This window comes from Henckelia pumila, unplaced genomic scaffold, assembly GCF_033568475.1.
Source record: "Henckelia pumila isolate YLH828 unplaced genomic scaffold, ASM3356847v2 CTG_198:::fragment_1, whole genome shotgun sequence".
Classification (NCBI taxonomy): domain Eukaryota; kingdom Viridiplantae; phylum Streptophyta; class Magnoliopsida; order Lamiales; family Gesneriaceae; genus Henckelia; species Henckelia pumila.
This window is the reverse complement of record NW_027331773.1, coordinates 126,674-139,841: the sequence shown is the minus strand read 5'-3', so window position 1 is coordinate 139,841 and position 13,168 is coordinate 126,674. Positions and strand designations below refer to the sequence as shown.

Sequence of the window (13,168 nt, the reverse complement as noted above, 5' to 3'; positions counted from 1 at the left end):
TTATCCTTCCTCCATCAAGATCCTATGCATGCATGTAGAAGGGCTGATTCCCTTGATATCAGCAATGGTCCATCCAATAGCAGTTTTGTGCTCCTTTAAAACTTTGACCAGTTGCTCCTCTTGTTCGGCCTTCAAACTGTTGAAGATGATAACTGGTAATGTTTCTCCTTCTCCAAGGAAAACATACTTAAAATGTTTGGAAAGCGTTTTCAGTTCAACAACTGGTGCTTGCAAAACAGATGGAAGGCACCGAGTATTAGATATTGGTAAAGAGAGATAAGCGAGGTTACCTGATTGAGGTAGCGCAGGTGCACTGTTCAACGTGTTCACCATTTCTTTCATCTCTCCATTGAAACAAATCTCATCATCTTCATCCTGCTGAATGGGTGCTGTAATAGCCACCTCTAGCTCATTTTTTCCTGCATGCTCACAATGCTCTTGTGCCAAATAATCCACAATATCAACAGAATAAACACAATCATCACTGTCAGGAAATTTCATGGCATCATAAATACTTAATTTTACCACCTCACCATCAAATTCCATAGTAAGTGTGCCACTATGAACATCAATTTTAGTCATCGACATTTTCAAAAATGGTCTGCCTAACACAATTGGACTATTATGATCACCATTCTCCATGTCGAGCACATAAAAATCAGCAGGAAATACTAAATTATTCACTTGAACTAACAAATCTTCCACTATTCCCCTAGGGTATGCATTAGACCTATCAGCTAATTGTATGACAATTCCAGTTTTATTCAAAGGACCAAGTTTCAAAGATGCATAAATAGAATCTGGCATAACATTGATCAATGCTCCTAGATCTAATATGGCCTTTTCCAGTCTAACATTCTCTATATTGCATGAAATAGAAAACATATCTGGATCCTTGCATTTGGCGGGCAATTTCCTTTGGATCACTGCAGATACATTCTCACCCAACTCCACCTTCTGACATCCCTTCAATGTCTGTTTCCTCTTTGTTGTACACAATTCCTTCAAAAACTTTGCATATCAAGGTACCTGCTTAATAGCATCTAGCAATAGAATGTCTACCTCACATCTATGAAAAGTTTAATATAGTTCCTTAATCCCTTCATATTTTCTAGACTTCTTAAGTGCTAAGGGGAAAGGGACAACAAGCTTATTCAGAAAGAGGAGGAAACTTACCTTTTGGCGCTTCTTCCCGAGTTTCTTCTTTATCATCCACTTTAGGTTCTTCATTTAGCTCCTCCTTGGACGAAGCATCAACTTCTTTCTCTTTGACTTTCAACTCCTTCCCATTCCTTAGAGTAATTGCACTTGCATTCTCCCTTGGGTTCGGAATTTTTTGGGATGGCAAAGCGTTGGAATGTTGTGCTTCCAACTTATTGATTGCAATGGCGAGTTGTCCCATCTGATTATTTAAGTTCTGTATGCTTGCTTGGGTTTTTTTTTTGGAAATTCAGAGTATTAGTTGCAAGATCCTTAACTATATTTTCAAGAAACTCACCTGGCGTTTTAATCTGATGACGCTGATGTTGTTGAGGATACGGTGTCCTGTAAGCTTGATTGTGCGGTTGTGCATGAGGTCCCGGTTGATTCGCCTGAGGATTTACGTATCTAAGATTTGGATGATCCTTCCAACCAGGATTGTATGTGTTGGAATACGGATCATACGTCCGCTGTGATGGTCCAGGAAATCCTCCAGTAGCATTCACCTGTTCAACTGATTCTTCTTGAAGTGTGGGACACATGTCAGTAGCATGTACCACTGCAACACAAACTCCACATGCTTTTACAGTTTGTCCATTTCCTACAGTCATTTGACGCACAAGAGACGTCAGTTCAATCAGTTGTTGCTCAAGATAAGAGACATTTACCTCATTATTTTTCTTTGGTGCATGATCAATTCTGTTGGTTCCAAATTGCTGAGAATTGGCAGCCATATTCTCGATCAATTTTCTCTCTTGTACTGGAGTTTTATCCACAAAAACTCCTCCACTGGCCGCATCTAACATACACCTGTCATGAGGTAACAAACCTTCATAGGAATATTGAATTAACAAGTTTTCACTTATCTGATGTTGCGGACAACTAACACAACTTTTTGAACCGCTCCCAGTATTAATGAAGTGATTCCCCTATAAATTGCTTGATCCCATATATTTTCTTTCTAATATTTACTTCTCTAGAAGATGGGAAATATTTTTCCAGGAAGATCATCTTCATCTCAGTCCAGGTTGTGATGGATCCATAGGGTAAATAATACAGCCAATCTTTTGCAGCACTCTTCAAAGAGAAAATAAAGGCTCTGAGTTGGATCTGCTCCTCTGTCACTCCATGGGGTTTCATGCTTGTGCAGACCACATGGAATTCCATCAAATGCTTGTGAGGATCCTCACCTGTGAGACCATGAAAAGAAGGTAGTAAGTGAATCAGTCCAGATTTAAGCTCAAATGTAGCATTATTTTCTAGATTAAGAAAAGTAATGCGTAAAGGCTGTTGATTTGGATCAGGAGTGTCCAGTTGTCTCAGGCTCATATTTGCGTTTTCAGCCATCTCTTCCTCAGGAAATTCCGTTCGAATCTGTTGTGGGGACCTCGGGTGCTAATCTAATCTTACAGGGCGATTAATAACTAGAAATATGCAATCTGAATATTAGTCTGCTTCATAATTAAAAACATAATACAAGACATTTGGCGACGCAAACCTTACATTTGGCGACGCAAAAACACATCGCTAAAAGAATAAAAAAAAATTTACATGGGCAGACCACACACACAGACCTTGGTTCGGACCATGCACGGACCAAGGCACGGGGTTCGTGCATCTTCTGGACAGGGGTCCGTGCCCAAGGCTGGAAATCAAAATGAATAAGTTGCGGAATAGTGGGCTACACGGACCTTGGCACATGGCATGCACGAGGTCTGTGCCCTTCATTTTCTGCACAAAAACAAAGTTAGTAGGGTACATGGACCCTTACCCAAAGTATGCACGGGGTCTGTGCCCTGCTACAAAATTTCAGAATTTAAACATTTCAAGTTTAACAGCAAAGTTTGCAACTCTTGTTTAAATCTCAAACCTCATATACATGCATTTAAACTCTGTTCTAGTCATCTGAAATACATGCAATCATAAACATAAACGAGTATTCTACAAGTTTAACATATACAAAGGTTCTTGTTCTTGTTCTTGTGCTAACATGTTTCACAAGTCATAATACATGTCCTGTTTCTTAAACCCAAGTCCTCGCATACTAAGACTCTATCCCGAGCTATCCACGTCAAGTCTGACCAGCTCCTGTCCCACCTATTGTCATGCACACATAAAAAATACAGCAATAGTTGGATAACTCCGGTGAGAATAAAATTCCAGTATAAATAACAAAACATGCAATATAATAAACATGAATGCAATTCATGTTTCAAAAGAAGGCTATCAAGTCTGATATCAATCGAATATTGGTTCTTGGGATCCCAGGGAATAAAATTCTCAAACTAATCATCAACTCACCCAATCGAGGTGGCGTCAAGTATTTTATATCCCATGGCTTTGGTGCAACTATAGTGAGTAATCCTCTTCCTGTCTCCTACGAGCTTCTCTCCTTCGCATGTGCAAAGTTCTTTCAATCTCCGGGTCGTAAGGAAATTCTTCTTCAGAAGGGTCACCTGAAAGCATGAACGACAGAGAAAAACTAGAAACAAAGAAAATAAAAGAGAGTGAGATTAAACAAAATAAAAAGAACACAATAAATTAAACACCTTTCCCCGGCAACGACGCCAAAATTTGGTAGCGCTAATTCGTGTCACGCCCAAATTACCCAACTCAAATCAGATAAACAAAATATGCAGTGGTGAGAGTAGGGATCGTTCCCACAAGAAAAGTGAAATTCAGTGTGTTCTAAAACAAAATAAAAGGGGGGTTGAGTTTTGGAAATTATCTATCAAAAATTAACAGCAATTAAAAATAAAACTCTATTAACTATCATGCAAGATTAAATTAAAATGAAGAAATTAATGAGAAACAAGCCTTGGTATCGGTCGACTACACCCTTGAAATCATTCATTCGATTATCGATTCTCTAAAAATAATTAATTCTATCGAATATTCTTCATTGAAAATTAAATTCCTGTTTCACCTTAATCTTAGTTAACTAGACACAAGCGTTCTAAATTAACCCTTACCAATGAATTAACCCAATACAAGCGATTAGATTTAAATCCACGATAGCATGCAAACTAGTGAAACTGACGAATCTAGACAACACATACACAAGCGGATGTATTAAATCTAGTCAATTGTTGTCCCTACAATTTAATAAATTCACAAGCGGAAAATATCAATCGTAGTTGCTTCGCAAATTAGTTGATTGAAACAATTACGAATTTGAATTCTAATTTTGCAGTAGATTGTATAGTGAAATCCTAGGTTGATCAATCCAAAAATCTCACATACAAGCATGAAATAATTCAGAACAACTTTTGATACTCAATATTAATTAAACACTGAAAATTTGAATCTCACGAACAAACAAAATCAAAGGCTCGTCTTCCTCAACCAAGTTCTAGAAACTAGCCACAACGATTCATGAAAAACGAAATAAAAATCAAAAGAAGAGAAAAAATCTTAAGAAATGATGAATAAAAACCTAGCCGCCAAGGAATACTTGGTGTTCTAAGCGTTCCAAGTCTGATAATAAAAATAACAAAACGGAATAAAGACTTAATAAAAGGCTAGAGTCCTAAATAAAAGAGTTCCCAAAAATAAAAATTCTTTCCCGAACAGCCCGTCTCGATTTGTCCATTTTTATTCTTACGGTCGCTCGATCAGTTGAAGTTGGCAGATCGAGCGGCCAAAATTTTGTCCTCAAATCTTCTTTGATTCCACTCCATCGCTCGATCGGTAGACTTTGACGGATCGAGCCATGAAAGTTCCGTCCAAATGTTCTTCAAATTGCCACTTCCTACAACATAAACCGGGAAATATGTAATGAAGACATGATAAATGAAATACGAACAAAATACTAAATTAAAACACACAAATGCATGCAAAACAACAACAGAATGATGCTAAAATATACAACACAAACAAAACTATCAGCAAGACTAGCATAGGTCGGAGGAATGTGCCAAGCCCACATCGCATTCCACTCAAGAGTCATGCCCCTCGTTCACATCGAAAGTCTAACCTGCACCAAGCAAAGTAGTGAGCCTAAAGGCTCAACACGTATAAAACATATAATAACGAGAGATACATATACATGCACACGCCCTTTAAAATAATTGTACTCAAAATACTTTGAAACTTTTATTTAAACAACCAACTCAAACAGAAATAAGCTTAACTTATAAAAGATCGCATGCATGACTGAAACTGAACTTGAACTAAAAACTTGAAACTTTAACTGAAACTCATGCTTTAAGTTTTAACTGAAACTCACACTTGAAACTTTAATCAAAAATCACACTTGAAACTTTAACTGAAACTCAAACTTGAAACTTTAACTTTACTCATGTATTTAAGCATAAACTTTCATAAACTTCAACTTTAAACTTTTCTCTGTGAATTTAGATCCTCGATTGTGACCCTATTTTGTTTGATCGATAATGGCTATAGTACTATGTCGGCAAGGAAGCCGAGATTTCTTCCGACCCCACATTGCCCCTTTAAATTGGTAGGAGAACCAAGATACCTCCCGGCCCTACACTACACGTCTATTTTGGCAAGTGAGCCGAGGTGCTTTCCGACCGAGCATTGCACCTATGATTTGGCAAGTGAGCTGAGGTGTCCCCCGACCGAACATTGCACGTCTGATTTGGAAAGTGAGCTGAGGTGTCCCCCGACCAAACATTGCACGTCTGATTTGGCAAGTGAGCCGAGGCAGCCCCCGACCGACATTGCATTCCTATTGTCACAATCAAATTTTCTCATTCAAAACTTTTACTTTAACTCAACCTCAAACTTTTACTTTGTTCAACTTCATCCCAAACTTTCACTTGACTCGAAAACGCAAAAGTCTTGTACTCTACTCGCTTAAAACTTTACTCAACTCAAATGATTGAAGAAACACACTCAAATACACAATTTTAGAGGATGAAAACATTCAAGGAAAAATGATGATTAAGTGGCTGCTCCTTGGCTAAGTCAATCGACTACAAATTCTCCTTTTCCTTCAACCAATACTCGCCACAAGCGTTCAAGCCGAAAAACCCATAACTCGCCCTTTTATTATCTGAATTGGCTTCCGCTTGAACCGACGTCATCTAACCTTCCTAAACTAACCAAACATAAAGTCCCCTGCCTCTCTTGCACGGCCAAAGTTCATGCCCAAGCAAATTTCCTGCAGCGGATTCCACCGAACAGACATTTGCGGCACTTCGTTTGTCAATCTAAAACCCGACCAAATCACAACCAAATTGACTTCCACTCAAACCGACCTGCTCCCAACATCCTTGGCTACAAAATAAAATCAATCCTTTAGCCGAATATCCTGCCTAAGCCTAACTTGGACCCCTAATTCTCAATAGCTACGATGCAACCAAAAATTCTACACAAGTCCACTTCTAAACTTAGCCACATACGAACACTTTCCAAATAAATTTCCCAAATTCCAGACCACAAAAAACCATATTAACACTCCTTAGACCATAATGGAACCTCGAGCCAAGCCCCCACACTCGAAGTTAGCTCAAAGTCAAATTCTTAGCCAAACTTCCCCAACCGGGACACCCCTACACACGACCTCACTTCCAAACGCCTAAACCATCATTTTCAGCCCTTCTAACCTTTTCATACCTCATCCAATACACCATTTAGACTCCAATTTAACTAGCCTAGGCAGCCCTTAAGCATCATTCAATCCAAATTTCAGAAATGAGCTCAAACAACTCATGATTAGTGGCTGAAAATTTTGAAATGCTCAAGAAACATCAAGATGCATCCAACACCCATAACATAACTCATTTTAACACCAAAAACACGCATGAATTTCGAAGTATAGTCATGAAACCTACTTATTTTTGTTTAAAAAAAATTCAAAACCCTAGTCATTAATCATTAAAACTCAAAATACATGTAGGAAAACAAAGCATGCACATAATATCTTTGCTTGGTGGCCAAAGGATTATATTATACTTGCCTCAACTCCAAAAACACCCAAGGAAAGGGCTGGAAAAGCTGGAAAAAAAACGTGAGAGTAGCTTCCTTTCCTTCCTAATCTCAAGCTCTGGTCGGTGAGGGGGTGATAAGGCGGCGGTGGTGGCACTAGGGTGGAGAAGGAGAGTGGCCGATGGGTTTAGGAGTTGAGAGGGGAGGGGGTGGAGGCTTGGAGGGAAAATGGGGTCTAGGATTTCTATTTTTTTTTTTTGGTAATAGATTTAGGAAATGAAAATGTAGAGTTTTAAATTTTGTGTGTGTGTGTGTGTGTGTGAAAGCCTTAAAAGTGCTACTTTTATAACTTATAAAAGTGCTAATAGTTGTTTTACAACTCTAACACTACTCACACTTATTATCTTAAAATCTCTATGTTTGAAAAGTCAAGAATTGAAAGAAATAATTTAATTTCACTTGCTCGGGTTCTAAAATGCTAAATTTGAAAAATTCTAAAATAAACTCAAGAATGTCATAAAAACAATTATGGTCACCCGAAAAGTCTTAATCCGAATTTTTATCTATTTTCCTCCATTCCTAAAAAATCTCAAATCTTGCGAAATATAAGATACCACACAAAATCCACCGTCTCCTCATGTCGGGCTCGGAACCACTGAACTCATGAACTCAAGAATTCCATTTAAATCAATAATTAAACGTTTTGATGTCACCATGATAAATAAAATATTTAAATAATTAACAGAGCAATTAAAATAATTTAAATAAAATAACTGAATATCTAAAAGTCATTTAAATAATACACAAGCGGGATTAAAAATCTTTATAACAAATTGGACAATCAAAAATATTAAATAAATAAGCTTGACATTTAAAATCATTTAAATAAATAAATAATAAGGAATTTTAAGTTATTTTAAATAAGTAAGATGTACAACTAAAATCACTTAAATAAGCAAGCTTAAACCTTTAAAATCATTAAAACATATAAGTTGAACAATAAAATTATTTAAATAAATAATTAATATTTTATTAACACATAATTCAAATAAAGAATTTAAATCAATTAAAATTAAAAATAATAATCATAATATTTATTAATACATGCGATTTAATAGATTGGATTTTAGGCACTACACTAAAGAAGTAGGCTTTTGGAATGAAATTTTTGTGTGCTATATAAAATCTATATAGAAACTCAATATATATTTTTTGGGCGGGCTACACCCTCTTCTATGATCCGTCCCTGCGATAAACCAATGGTTGTCGAATAGGTTGGGATATATGAGTTGAATGGACCATATTGTGCGCTAACCATAATTAAATAGTTCTTGTAAACACTATCATTTGATACCTAGGGAGTCATATAAAAGATGTTGCTAGAAGTTTAACATGATTGGTTGGGTACTATTAGACTTGAGTTCTGACATTCTTATTATCAAGGAGTTGATAAATAAGAATGAAGCTATAAAGGGTAAGCTCATATAGAGACTCGATGATCTCGAATCACATGGAGATGTGAACTCACTGCTAAGTTGTATCATTGAACCATTGAGGGTCTCACAAGTACTGACTTTCTAGATCCCATTGAGAATAAAAATTAGTTCAATGAGTTGAACGACTTATAAAGAAGTTTATAGGCGAGATAAATTAGAAGTATGACTTCTAAAGGAGAATGCACTTTTTAATTTATAAAAATATTCCAAGATTAAAAGTTGACTTAAATAAATAATTAGTTTTTAAAAATGGTAATTTTCAAAACTATTATTATTAACTTAACTAAATTAATTCAAGAGTTGAATTAATTAAATACCAGTGGACCTTGTAGAGTTCAAATTATTAAATTAATTCAAATGTTGGATTAATTAAACATTATTGGGTTTTGTAGAGTCAAATAAAAATAGTGTTGAATAATTATTTTACTCGTGGGCTTGAATGAATTCAAGTAAGATTTAATTAATTGATTGGGCTTAAATGAGTTTGAGCTTGATAATTAATCAAATGTTATGTTCATGGGTCATGTATGTATATGTTTGACCTAAAATACATACAATACATGTGAGAGAGGATATGAGGAGTTACAAGACAATATGCACAATATATTATGCATGCTTTAACTTTTGTCATAACACACTTCTCCAAGAACCAAGAAAACTCTTAATAAGATCTTTCGTATTTGGGAGGATGGTAATTGCCTCACCTCTCCTGGTCTCATCAAGCAGTCTGGGGCTGCCTATTTCGAGCGCCTCCTCACTGGAGATCCTTTTGTCCTGGATCTTCCGGATTTTTCTGGCTTCTCCTCGGAGATTTCGGAGGAGGAGAACCATAGCTTTGCTGCCGCACCTTCCTTGGAGGAGGTACGTGCTGTCGTCTTTTCCATCCCTCGGGATAGTGTGGCGGGCCCTGATGGGTTTTCTTCGGTTTTCTTTCAGAGCTGCTGGGATTTTGTGCAGCATGATGTCATGGACGCTGTCCTTGATTTCTTTCGGGGCTCTCTTATGCCCCAGGGCTTCACTGTCACCACGATCACTTTGATCCCCAAAGTCGAGGGTGCGCAAGCTTGGACGGACTTCCGTCCCATCAGCTTGTGTAATGTTTCCAACAAGATTATCTCGAAGCTTTTATACTCTCGTCTGCGGTCGGTGGTGGGGAGACTCGTTTCTCAGAGTCAGAGTGGCTTTGTGCCGGGGCGGATGATTGCTGACAATATCCTTCTCGCGCATGAGCTCACTCACAGTCTTAATCTCCCTGCCCGTGGTGGTAATGTCATTCTGAAATTGGACATGGCTAATGCCTATGATAGAGTCCAATGGTCTTTTCTTCTGGATGTCCTCCGAAGGTTTGGTTTTTCGGACCAGGTTGTGAGAATGGTGAGGGCTTGCATTTCTTTTTGCAAGTTCTAGGTTAATGTCAATGGTACCCCTGCTGGTTTCTTTGCTTCCTCGAGAGGCCTGAGACAGGGTGACCCTTTATCTCCCCTCCTCTTTATTCTTGGAGCGGAGTATCTGTCCCGTGGCTTGGACCGGTTGTTCCTCCAGCATGCTGATTTGAGGTATCGGTCTGGGTGTGATTTGCCGATTTCCCATTTGGCCTATGCTGACGATGTCATTATTTTTGCCAATGGGGGATCCCGTGGTCTTCAGCGTCTCAAAGATTTTCTGGCTCACTATGAAAATTGCTCGGGCCAGCTCGTTAATGTGGCCAAGAGTGCTATGATCTTTCCTCCGGGCTGGACCGCTCGTCGCCGCTCCCATTTGCTGCAAATCACTGGATTTGCGGAGGGGCAGCTGCCCTTGAAATACCTTGGAGCTCCGCTTTTCCGTGGGAACCGCAAGTGCTCTCTCTTTGAGCCTCTTCTGCAGTCGGTCCGGAAAAAGCTGGAGGGCTGGGAGTCCCGTTCCCTTGCTCCTGGGAGTAGGATGACGCTGATCCGCAGTGTGCTCCTTTCGATCCCGATCTATCTCTGTCAGGTGATCCAGCCTCCTTTGGCTGTTTTGGAGAAATTGGAGCGTATTTTCAATGCTTTTCTTTGGGGCTCCAGACCCTTAGAAAAGAAGTGGCACTGGGCCCGCTGGTCTCGCGCCTGTCTCCCTGTGAAAGAAGGAGGCCTGGGTTTTCGCAGGCTCAAGGACATTGTTGATAGCTTTTCCATGAAGCTGTGGTTCAGATTCCGGCAGGGTTCCTCTCTCTGGGCGAGATTTATTTCGAGGAAGTATTGCCGGAATGTCAGCCCTATTTGTGCTCCTTCTCGTGGAGCCATTTCCCCCACTTGGAGGCGCTTGCTCCAGATTAGACCTCGTGCGGAGCCTGGTATCCGGTGGAGGATTGGTCTTGGGGATGTCTCTTTTTGGGATGATACTTGGTTGGGTGATGCCCCTTTGTCGAGCAGGTGTAATGTCAGAGGGGATCGGTGTGTGCGTGTTTTCAGCTTCCTTTTGGAGGGAGACTAGGATTTTGATCTCCTTTGCGCTGTCGTTGCTACCTCGGTGGCGGAGGAGATCGTTCAGATTCCTATTTTGGTGGATGAACCGGATGCGACTATCTGGATCCACAGCACCGATGGTGCCTTTTCTGTGAGATCTGCTTGGGAGCAGGTCAGACCGAGAGGCTCGGTCTCGGATATCTTTACTCCCTGTTGGGGTCGCTGGATGAGGCCCACCATGTCCTTCTTTCTGTGGAGGTTTTGGCATCGGTGGTTGCCTGTGGATGAGGTGCTCCAGCAGCGGGGTTTCTCCTTTGTGTCCAAGTGCCAGTGCTGTGAGATGTCGGAGACATTTACTCACATTTTCATCGACGGTCCCATCGCCCGCTCTGTGTGGCATTTCTTTGGGGCTATCTTTAGAGTTCGCATCCCTGCCACTGAGAACTTCAGTTTGTTTCTCAGTGCTTGGAAAAGGGGTCGCGAGTGGTCTCCGGGGGGTAATGTGAGGGAATTCATTCCTTTTGTCGTGCTTTGGTTCCTCTGGACTGCACACAATGATACTAAGCACCGTCACTTACCCTACTCTGCGGAGAAGGTTAAGTTCCAAATTTTGTCTTATTTGATACTTGCTCATTCTGCAACTGTTATCAAGCCCCGTCTTTGGCTGGGGGCTTTGCAGGCTGCGAGGAAGATGGTCATTTCGGTCGGCCTCCAACGGATTCACAAGACTGCGATCGTCCGTTGGTTGAGGCCTCCACCTGGGTCCTTCAAGCTCAATGTGGATGGGAGCTCGAGAGGTAACCCGGGTGAGTCGTCTGTGTGGGGGGGGGGGGGGGTTGTCCGGGATTCTTCTGGTAGGGTCTTGGCGTTTTTTACACGTTCATTGGTTTGGGGTCCAATGTCCGTGCAGAACTCTGGGCGATTTGGAGGGGTATTCTTCTCTGTTCTGACCTTAGCCTTTTTCCCCTTTGGATTGAAACTGATTCCCAGATTGCTATTCAGATTCTTAGATCTCGGAGGTGCCGTTGGGATTTGGACCATATTGTTTCGAGGACGCGTGTTTTGGTGCGGAATAGGCCGGTTCATTTCTCGCATATCTATCGGGAAGGGAATTCGGTTGCGGATGCATTGGCGCGGCAGGCTCATGATCATAGGCAGTGTTTGTTGGAGATTGGTGTTTCTTTAACCACTCCCATCGCTGCGTTGGCCCGTTCTGACTCTTCCGGGCTTCCTTACCTTAGATCTAGGTTTTCTTAGAGCCTCACGCTCGCTTATAGCCATTTCTCTTGGGCTTTCTTTTTCTTTGTTTGCTCTCCTTTTTGGTCTAGGTCATCCTAGATTTAGATATATGTAGCTATTTATTTTTCTTTGCAGGTACAGCTCTCCGGCCTTTTTTCGGAGTTTTTGGAGTTAGTCTGTTCCCCTGTCGCTTGCTTTGCTTTCTTCAGGGTGATGGATCATCAGGCGTTCTCTGTGCTTCCCCTTGCCTGGTTCTTGCTGTTGTTTGGATGTTTTGTGGGCGGTCTCTCGTGCCGCTCGCTTTTTGGATTTCCAGTCTTCTTGGGAGTTAGGTTATGGCTTGAGTTTCCTTCGCCATTCTCCTGCTTTTTTGCTCTGGGTCTGCTGGTTTGCGGTCGCTCCTCTTTTTCCTCGCGGCCTATGTATAGTGACTTCCCAGCTGATCATGACTTTTGGACATATTTCTTGCATAGCTTTGATCTGTTGTTCAGCTCTGGATGGTGCCAGCCTCTTTTCGCGCTTTAGTGTCGGATTTGATTTTGCTGGCCTGGAGTTGTGGATCTCTTCTAGGTTTTACTGCACAGGCTGATACCAGCCACTCTTCGCGCCTCAGTGTCCGTTTTTGATTTTGCTGGGCCGAGCTGTGGCTCTCTTCTAGCTTTTGCTGCTCAGGATAACTGCTGACGTTGATTTAGTTAGCTATCTTTGATGTTATTTGTTTATACTTATTTCCTAGGGATGCTTTGGTTGTATATTTTCGATACCCTAGCTGTTCTGATGTTCTTATTACCTTTGTATAGCCTTTTGGGGAGGTCTTGGCCTAGTCCCCCTCCTTCGTTAGGTTTTATTTGTATCGCTTTTTTATGTTTATATACAGGTAGGGGTCTGCCTAACCCCCCGCTCCCGGCGGTG

At 40.6% G+C, this 13,168-nt stretch overlaps 2 protein-coding genes across 2 annotated transcripts; one reads left to right on the top strand and one right to left on the bottom strand.

Moving 5' to 3' along the window:
• Positions 1–1,934, bottom strand: LOC140870703 (uncharacterized). The gene is made up of 6 exons (XM_073273092.1): positions 1,758–1,934; positions 1,499–1,670; positions 1,177–1,428; positions 1,030–1,058; positions 613–984; positions 1–375 (listed from the first exon to the last, which is right to left on the bottom strand). The coding sequence occupies exons 1-6, from the start codon at positions 1,932–1,934 to the stop codon at positions 1–3; spliced, it is 1,377 nt and encodes a 458-aa protein (XP_073129193.1).
• Positions 1,935–2,015: 81 nt separating this feature from the next.
• On the top strand, positions 2,016–12,781 carry LOC140870702 (uncharacterized). The gene is made up of 6 exons (XM_073273091.1): positions 2,016–2,020; positions 9,239–9,953; positions 9,999–10,991; positions 11,046–11,814; positions 11,928–12,193; positions 12,392–12,781. Exons 1-6 carry the CDS (start codon positions 2,016–2,018, stop codon positions 12,779–12,781), a joined length of 3,138 nt encoding a protein of 1,045 aa, XP_073129192.1.
• The last annotated feature ends 387 nt before the right edge of the window (positions 12,782–13,168 follow it).

Bases quoted from the DNA above. Each gene is read 5' to 3' on its own strand.
- LOC140870703 (XM_073273092.1), bottom strand. From the start codon at position 1,934: ATGGCTGCCAATTCTCAGCAATTTGGAACCAACAGAATTGATCATGCA. The intron at 1,671-1,757 runs GTACATGCTACT...GGACCATCACAG, and splicing joins GTGGAGTTTGTGTTGCAGTG to CGGACGTATGATCCGTATTC. The intron at 985-1,029 runs GTACCTTGATAT...TGTACAACAAAG, and splicing joins TGCTAGATGCTATTAAGCAG to AGGAAACAGACATTGAAGGG.
- LOC140870702 (XM_073273091.1), top strand. The intron at 11,815-11,927 runs GTAACCCGGGTG...ATGTCCGTGCAG, and splicing joins TGTGGATGGGAGCTCGAGAG to AACTCTGGGCGATTTGGAGG. The intron at 12,194-12,391 runs GTTTCTTTAACC...TTTTCTTTGCAG, and splicing joins AGTGTTTGTTGGAGATTGGT to GTACAGCTCTCCGGCCTTTT.